The 9,146-nt window shown below is 42.0% G+C and overlaps 1 protein-coding gene across 7 annotated transcripts; it reads right to left on the bottom strand.

Moving 5' to 3' along the window:
- Nucleotides 1–8,520, bottom strand: LOC125517035. 7 transcript variants are annotated; one of them, XR_007287413.1, is made up of 19 exons: nucleotides 6,549–8,519; nucleotides 6,328–6,408; nucleotides 6,089–6,161; nucleotides 5,921–6,010; nucleotides 5,407–5,485; nucleotides 4,757–4,843; nucleotides 4,611–4,651; nucleotides 4,382–4,456; nucleotides 4,165–4,296; nucleotides 3,978–4,061; nucleotides 3,839–3,907; nucleotides 3,676–3,750; nucleotides 3,491–3,603; nucleotides 2,160–3,405; nucleotides 1,807–1,944; nucleotides 1,566–1,683; nucleotides 1,396–1,470; nucleotides 1,232–1,298; nucleotides 1–1,159 (listed from the first exon to the last, which is right to left on the bottom strand). XR_007287413.1 is itself a non-coding variant. In XM_048682259.1 (6 exons), exons 1-6 carry the CDS (start codon nucleotides 8,253–8,255, stop codon nucleotides 1,059–1,061), a joined length of 561 nt encoding a protein of 186 aa, XP_048538216.1. In that variant the 5' UTR covers nucleotides 8,256–8,513; the 3' UTR covers nucleotides 1–1,058. The 7 variants fall into 7 exon arrangements, 1 of the variants encoding a protein (XP_048538216.1); XR_007287411.1 differs by having other exon boundaries at nucleotides 1,807–3,405; nucleotides 6,549–6,590; nucleotides 8,207–8,519; XR_007287414.1 differs by having other exon boundaries at nucleotides 1,807–3,405; nucleotides 3,676–3,741; nucleotides 6,549–8,520.
- Nucleotides 8,521–9,146: the final 626 nt, after the last annotated feature.

Here is a 9,146-nt window from a genome sequence, read left to right as displayed (position 1 = left end):
CCCCTCACACACACACTCTCAGCAGGTCACCCCCCGAAAAGGACCCACAACCCGAATAAAAAGGCCAACAACAAATAAACAAGGAGAGGGCAACCCACAACCCAAACAAAAAGCCCAACAACAAATAAACAAGACATGCACTTGTGAGTGACAGAAAAATGAGGGACACCTACGACGCTGAGATTCGTGCATGATTAGACAGCCACAAATTCAACCTAAAGCCAAATTAAAAACAGATGACTGATTTTTAGAAAAAAAGTGTATATATTAGCAGAAAAGAACATTGGTGCTGACAAGATTTAAGAACCCAACAAGATTAATTTAGGAGATGGGACAAATTCTAGACAATTACACTTGCTAGATTTTTCATAGCAAGGAAGGATGCATTCCAGAGCTTGAATCACATGCTACGACATTATGTGAAGATTCACTATTCGATTAGGAGAGTAATTTCAATCAACACTTCTAAGGCAAACAATAATGCAGCTCCCTCCACATTTTCGCATCCGGGCTTGGGACCGGCAAAGGCAATGTTAAACCACAACAACACAAAACACACCAATCACTCAGCAAAGCATACAAGCCACACCATCAAGCAAATGCAATACACACAGTCACACAAGCACACACTCAATCAAGCACTTGCACACAAGAAACAGGCATAGATAGGGGCACATCACACACACAATGTAGCACTTGCACACAAGAAACTGACAGAAACTGAGTTAGGGGCACATCACACACATAGTCAGACACACACAAACACAATGGAGCACGTGCACACAAGAAATGGAAAGAAACAGACATAGATAGGGGCAAAAACAGAAAGCTAGTACATGCAAGACCGAAGTAAACTCAGAAAGTTAATAATTAGCTCTTCCTTCTTTAGAAAATAAATTCTGGGAAACCATGTCCGCTTTGTGTTTTTCAAGAACTTACTTTCTTTAGGATGAGCTGCACCAACTTTAATTTCAGATGATAAATTTGGAATTAAACCCTTACCATCATCATCATCTGAATCATAATTAGCAAGACCAAGAAAGCACCTTTAGGAGAACTTAGCCCGGTATCATCAGAACGACCAGTACAGCTGTGGTCTTGACTTCTGATTCTCCCAGACCAAGCTTCTTTGAGCTAGAGACACCAGTGATCTCATTTGCTGCAACACACAGGCGATAATCAGCAATGCAATTTACCTATTTGCATTAAGTTTTAAGTATAACTCACTCACGTTCAGCTGATGAATCATCTTCATTCATAACTTTGGTTGCGATCTCATTAAAAAGATCATCAGAAACCTGGAAATGACAAAGGTACAAAAGTAAGAAATGGCAGTCTTGCTGAATTTAGAACAGAAGTACATGTTCTGCTAAACCTAGCCATGCAATGACAAACCTTCAGAAGAACTTCTGTCAACACACGTTTAATTTCCTTGTTGATTGCTGCCATCCGTGCCGCTTCGACTTCATCCTGTCCGAATTTTGTACATCGGTAATTTTATCAAGAGGCTCAATTTAATATACCAGGATCAGGTAGCTATACAAATCCATAAATTCAATACCAACTTTAAAATTATATGCTGAGTAAGAAGATGACGTTTTATGCTTGAGAATTTCCTCGACTCCAGCCAATGGACCGTGGTTGTATAAATAAATAGTATGCTTCCCACATTGAATCTCATGCCTACACTGGTGCGCTTCATTAGGATCCAAAATTAACCACAGAAAACGAAATAATAATATGAACATAGCGCATATAGCAGCAAAATCACACACAACAGAAAAAAGACAATTAAGCAAAACATACCAGGATATTGAGCGGTACTTAGAACAGATCGACTAGAAGATCCACCGCCAGAAGTAGCACCAGGAATATATTCGGAGCGACTTGGAGCAGATCGACCAGAAGCACAAACCGAAGAAGGCAGCCGATCAGCACACCGAACTGCAAGAACCCATATCACGAACCCAAAGCAAAGAATCTAGAAACCGAGAAATAAGGCCTCCAGAATAGCTTATTTATAGGCAGCAGAAGAAAAAAGAAAGGAACACACTCGTACCATGAGAAGAGCCCAGAAAAATCGGCCCAAACAATCCGACATACAAAACTGATATGTGGCAAACAAGGAGACACAATCAAAAACAGAAAGCACACATCACCTAAGATGGAAACAGTCAGAGCATCAGGAGACAGTCAAAGCGGTGGACTCCAAAACATCCAAAAACGTGTTGTACGTGCAGACCTCTCCACCTAAAAAATCATGCACAAAAGTAAAAAAATCAAACCCTTATAGGCCTAAATTCTTAGCTACTCACTTTCCTTTGGTATCGTATAAGAAAAACACTGACCTCGTACAACTAGCAAGGAAGGATGCATTTTAAAGCTTGAATCACATGCTACCAAATTATGTGAAGATTCACTATTCGATTAGGACAGTAACCTAAACTGTGTAATTTCTATCGACACTCGTAATGCAAACAATACAAAGAAGGTAACTGTATCTCCCTCCACATTTTCACACCCGGGCTTGGGACCGGCAACGGCAGTGTTAGGCCACAACAATATAAAACACAAGTTATACACAACCAATCATTCAACAAAGCATACAAACCACACCATCAAGCAAATGCAATATTCACACAGTCACACACACACACACAGTCACACACAGAGAGTCAAGCACACACACACACACAGTCAAGCCACACACATATTCACTCTCAAGTCACACACAGTCAAGCCACACACCCGGCAAAGGCAGTGTTAGGCCATAACAATATAAAACACAAGTTATACACAACTAATCATTCAACAAAGCATACAAACCACACCATCAAGCAAATGCAATATTCACACAGTCACACACACACACACACAGAGTCACACACAGAGAGTCAAGCACACACACACACACACAGTCAAGCCACACACATATTCACCCTCAAGTCACACACAGTCAAGCCACACACCCGGCAAAGGCAGTGTTCGGCCACAACAATATAAAACACAAGTTATACACAACCAATCATTCAACAAAGCATACAAACCACACCATCAAGCAAATGCAATATTCACACAGTCACACACACACACACACAGAGTCACGCACAAAGAGTCAAGCACACACACAGTCAAGCCACACACATATTCACCCTCAAGTCACACACAGTCAAGCCACACACACACACAGAGTCAAGCAACACATGCAAAAAAGTCACACAGTCACACACACAGAATGGAGCGCTTGCACACAAGAAACAGACATAGAAAGGGGCACAAACAGAAAGCTATAGGGGCACAAACACAAGAAACATGCAAGTAAACTCAGAAAACTATAAAGAATTTTGAACTTGAATGAGTAAACTGATTTCTCTAGAGGGGTGAGGGTGATTTAGATCTTCGTTCCTGAAAATAGGAAGCTAGTTAGAGGCTGATTAGCATCAAACATAAGAGAGAAAATTACAACAGCATAGATATACTCAAACCATACTTCGTTCTACTTGGACTTTGCTATTGACACCGATTGATCGTTTTCATCATCACTGCGGGAGCTTCTTCAGAATTGTCATCATCACCACAGCTTTCTTTCTTGGAAGATGAATCCTAGGATAGAATAAGAAATGCAATATAAACCAAAATCTTCAGATGAAAAAGCAAACACCAAAAATTAAGTACCTTAGGCTTCTTTAGTGCAGGCTCTTCATCACTCTCATCAGAACTATCATCAGAATCATCCTTGGACTGCAAATACTGAATTACAATAAGAACAATTAATGTACAATAAATATCACAAAAGACAATCCTTTCAATAAAATAAAATTTAAAAAATAATGCATACATGTTACTCTTTTTCTCTGTTGTCAGAGGCCTCTTAGCAGGAATAGTAGATTTTGCTGGCTGCAAAACACTGGAAGGAATTTTAAACATCGCACAACAACAAAAAGTGACCATGAGTAAGCAAGTAACATAACACTTACTTCATCAGAATCTGAATCCAAGTCATTATCTGAGCTACCACTAGATTCTTCTTTCTTTGCATTAACTGTTTTAGCAGTGCTATCCTGGACAAAGAAAGTAACCGCATTAGGAAGATGTCATAGACAAAAGATTTGCTAGCAGCAAAACAGTGTTTAAGAAATACAAATATCACACAAGAGAAGTTACCAAGAGTAAACAAGTACAACAGAGAACTTCTTCGGAATTTGAATCCGAGTCAAAATCTGAGCTATCACTAGATTCTTTATTCTTTTTAACAGCAACAACCTTGGAAGATTGAACTGGTTTAGCAGTGGTATCCTGGAAATATATTGAAAATGTTAGTATCACATTATAAAGACAGAATGTTGAAGCCTTAGTTTTCATATAACTAGTAGACTGATACCTCCTCAGAGTCAGAATCAGAACGTTCACTGGATTCTACCACTTTCTTCGCTACTGGTTTTTTAGTGTCCATATCCTGCAAACGGTTTTCCAGTTTGGACTAAGAAATATGAGTACTCCACAGAATTAAACGACAAGATCAGGGGAATGGTAAGTGCAAGAAATATGTTTTATGCTTTTGTACTGAATTATCTCACATAGACATGCATTGCTAGAAATAGGATTCTTACCTCATCTGATGAATCATCAGAATCACTTCAGTAGCTGGCTTCTGAAAACCAATGAAGTGAAACATGGTGAAATCAGGCAAAACGATAATTAAAAATTATATTAAATAATGAAGTTTCCACTTTGAAATCGGTAGGTAAACGAATACCTCAGAGTCAGAGCTTTCAGAATCAGAACTTTCATTGGATTCTTCAATCTTTTTGGCTGCTGCTGGTGCTTTAGCGGGAAGCATATCCTGCATAGATTGCTACACTACACTCAGGACTAACAAAATATTGCTGGTGAAGACTGGCACTTGTGCATACGCCGCAAAATTTAAACCATGATAGCAACAATGGGAAGTATGAGACGGAGCACATGGAGTACTCACTGTCTCAGATATGTGAAGTACAAACTTGCTAACCTCATCTGATTCATTATTCCTATTACGGTGCTAGTGGTTGAGTTCAGAATGAGTGTACCCATGTGTTATATTCATATTTTTGCTGGTGAAGACTGGCACTAGTGCATACTCCGCAAAATTTAAACCATGATAGCAAAAATGGGAAGTATGAGACGGAGCACATGGAGTACTCACTATCTCAGATATGTGAAGTACAAACTTGCTAACCTCATCTGATTCATTATTCATATTATGGTGCTAGTGGTTGAGTTCAGAATGAGTGTACCCATGTGTTATATTCATATTTTTGGAAAATAAAATCAGCTCAAGTTCATTAATAGTTTGTTTGGGTGCAGTAATGAGCAGCTATACAGGATCACCAAAGTATAAGATATATGCAAGAGGCAAAAACTAACCGTCCAGCACCGCATTTGCCACATCAGTTGCCTCAGCCATGTTGCACTTGTGCAGAGCAGACTTCTGAAATAAGAACACCTAAAGAACGAACAAAGTGGGTACTCAATAGAGACCCTTGATTTTTGTTTAAAAAAAGAGAGAAAATCTAACTAAGGCACATAAAATCATCTAGATACGGCTCTTAGCATGGGAAAAATACATCTTAATCAAGCAAAATGCCTTCACAACTGCCAAGGGCACTCACAGTAATTGGCTCTTCGCATGTTATCATAGTCACTTGATGTGGCACTGTAATAATTAAGAAAGAAAGAGACTAGAGCTGTATGTTCATATAGATACGGCTCTTAGTTTGTTTTCTTACACTCTCTGTTTTCCTATTCTTTAATTTTCTCCACAATGCAATATCATTTAGATACGACCCTTAAGAAACAATGCATTGGGGTGACTCTAATTTTTTCACTACTAGGACGATACATTAAGAGATAATGCATTGCGAAGGTTGAGATAACCAACCTTTTCAGGTGGAAGATCAATTCCAAGGTTTCCTCTTGACAGAATTATACCATCTGCTTCTTCCAGGATCCAATCAAAATGGTTCAAGCTCTGCAAGGAGTAAGGAGTCAATAGGTGGTAAACAAATCAAAGTTGCTCAATAATGTTCAAAGAATATCTTGAAATTACCTCCACATTCTCATTTTTTTGCAAAAAACAGATTTTGACTAAGTTCACCTAACTTTGAGAGGAACTCCCATGCCTATTGCAGGAAAAAAAACTATCAACATTAGGAACATTTAAAGTATGAAATGCAAATGAACATGTGATAGTATTCAACAAAATATCAATATAAAAAATTCAATCTGTTGGGAAAGATGGCACTGTGAAGTAGTACACTCTGAATATCGATATAATGAGTTACTTACTGGCAGCACATCTTCTGCATGCCTTGTATAAGAAAGAGAGAGGAAGTCAATCTTGGTTGGGGCACCCTATTTTTTCATAACCTGAAAGTGGTGCATGCTCATAAAGTCATATAATGGGTTACAACAAGGAGCTCCAGTTTCGAGATTTTTTTTAAACATGTAAAGTCTAGTCGCCAAGTTAATACAAGCAGTAAGAGAGATTCTTGGGAGGAGTTCCTTACATCTTTATCCTCATCAGACAGCGTGGGCATGTCGATATGGATCTGGGAGCAGTGCAATGTAAAGACATAACACAAAAAAAGTTTAGAAAAAAGAATAGTTAGTCTACACTAAAAAGGTAATAGGTGTGTTACCTATGATCAGGAACTACCGATACCAAGTTAGCATACATGATTATTCGTCAAGATACGAGTTCACATTCAACAAACAGCAACCAATCGTGCCGCAACAATATAAAACACAAGTTATGCAACCAAATCAATCAACAAAGCATACAAGCCAAAAGCCACACCATCAAGCAAATGCAATATTCACACAGTCGTACACACACACAGAGCCACACACAGAGTCAAGCCACTCACAGTCGCACACACAGACACACACAGAGTCAAGCCAGACATATTCACCATCAAGCCACACACATTCACACACACATACAGTCAAGCCAAACACACAATCAAGCCACACACACACAGAGTCAAGCCACACATATTCACCATCAAGCCACACACACAGAATGGAGCGGCGCTTGCACACAAGAAACAAACATAGATAGGGGAGCAAACAGAGAAAGCTATAAAGACATTCCAGAACTTGAATGAGTAAACTGATTTCTCTAGAGCGGTGAGGGTGATTCAGATAAAGCTATAAAGAAATTCAAGCACTGTGACTGTGAAGTAGCAGCAACATGAGGAATTACATGGTTCGCACTCTAGTAAATCTTTCTGCCTAAGCACCCCTGAATACACACAACCATATATGGGAACATAAGCAAAGCATGACAAGAATTAAGCAATTGAAAAGAACATAAGCAGTAACACCCTGAACATCCATCAAGTAGAATAAGTATCGACAGAGGGGCAACAATCCTATTTCAATCAGAAGAACCGATCTGAACAAGGTAGCGTTTGAGATCTGAACATCCATCAAGTACAGTAGTATCAAAGGGCGCATGCATTTCAGATATGAAAATAACGGACGAACAACGCAGGTGACGTGACAGAGGAACCGATCTGAACGAGCGCGATAAACGGCAATCCAATTTCAAAAGCAGACACGAACACGAAACGCAGGAAGGACGCAGAAGTTTCTCAAACAGACTTGTTAGTTCGCAAACCAGATGACCCAAACCGACTGACCGACCGCTCACTTCCTCCACGGATACCCACGATGAGATGGCATGAAGAACACGCGAGAGCATGAGCGTAACGAACCCAGCAGCAACACAGGGGACCGAGCAGAATCAAAGCAAACGCGATTGCAAACGGACTACGGCGAGAACGCGCAGAATCAAATCAGACGCGATTTTGTCTAAACTGACGATGGCGAGGACAAGCAAAATCAAAAAAGAGGCGATTCTGATCTAAACGGACTACATCGAGGACGAGCAGAGCAGAATCGAATGAACCAGACGCCATTTCTAAATGAACGACGGCGACGACGAGCAGAATTGAATGAACCAGACGCAATTCCTACGCAATTCCTAGACGAACGACAGCGAGGACGAGAAGAATCGATAGAACAAGACGCTTTCTGAACGAACAACAGCGAGGACGAGCAGAACCAAATAAATCAAGAACCCGCAGATGAGCAAAACCAAAACTGCTTCTTCTAATCTGAACGGACGAATCGAGCGAGGATGGGCGAGATGAAACCATACGCGAGAGGAGGCGAGGCACCAGTCGAGGACGAATCGAGGCGAGAGGCATGGCGCGGACGAAGACTCGAAGAGAGGAGGAGTGGCCTCGGCGAAGAGAGGGGGAGCTGGCCGGCCAGAGGGCGCGCCTTTATAGCCGGGCCAGAGGCAGTCGCGGGAGACGGAGGCTTGTCCTTGCAGGATACGGCTTCGGCGAGGTGGCGTGCGTGGCGTGGTGGCGGGTATAGAAGGAAAGTGGAGCTGGTGGGTAGCCGTTGGGGCTGGATCCGGAGCGGGTGGGCAGGACGAGGTCGGCGGCGGCGCTTCCATCTCCATCTCGAGCTGGTGACGGATAGGGAAATTTCCAACTAGGGGCACTCGGGACAGGGGAATTTCCAAATGTGTTCTTTTTTACTGTTGAATTTTTTTTTGAATAAAAACGCCACGTTCATAGATGCTGCAGGGAACGAAAACATTCACAATGTACTGCTCATTACGTTAGCACCAACTTAAGTGTCAATTGTTATTATTTTTGCCTGGCTAGAATAGCTAGGGCACTTATCCGAGTTAATCGAGAACTCGTCTCGCCCGATAGTGTGTGCAGGGTGTGAACCCTAGCTTCCACTGTTTCCCTCCCCCTCCTCGGTGCCTCTCCTCCCCTTCGCCGCCATCGGGCAAAGCCCAGTCGGTGTAGGCGGCGGCGGGGCATTTCTCCCTCTCGATAGTGCGCATGGCGCGGGACGGCACCATGTCGGAGGTGTGGCGACAGCAAGTCAGATGGTCGTGTCGGCAGCGTGGGCAGATGGCAGGGTTGCGGCGGCTGCGCAGATTCTGAAGGTGAGGTGGTGTGTGCTCGGCGGGCCAGCGCTGGTCTGGATGGTGATGGCCCTGCCGGCCTGGTGTGTTGAGCGGCGCGAGTCGGGCAGACATGGGCCGAAGGCCGCGGCCCTGCCTCTTGGCGGTC

Source organism: Triticum urartu, chromosome 6, assembly GCF_003073215.2.
Source record: "Triticum urartu cultivar G1812 chromosome 6, Tu2.1, whole genome shotgun sequence".
Taxonomy (NCBI): domain Eukaryota; kingdom Viridiplantae; phylum Streptophyta; class Magnoliopsida; order Poales; family Poaceae; genus Triticum; species Triticum urartu.
The sequence above is the reverse complement of the archived record's forward strand: the minus strand, read 5'-3'. Positions and strand labels throughout refer to the sequence as shown.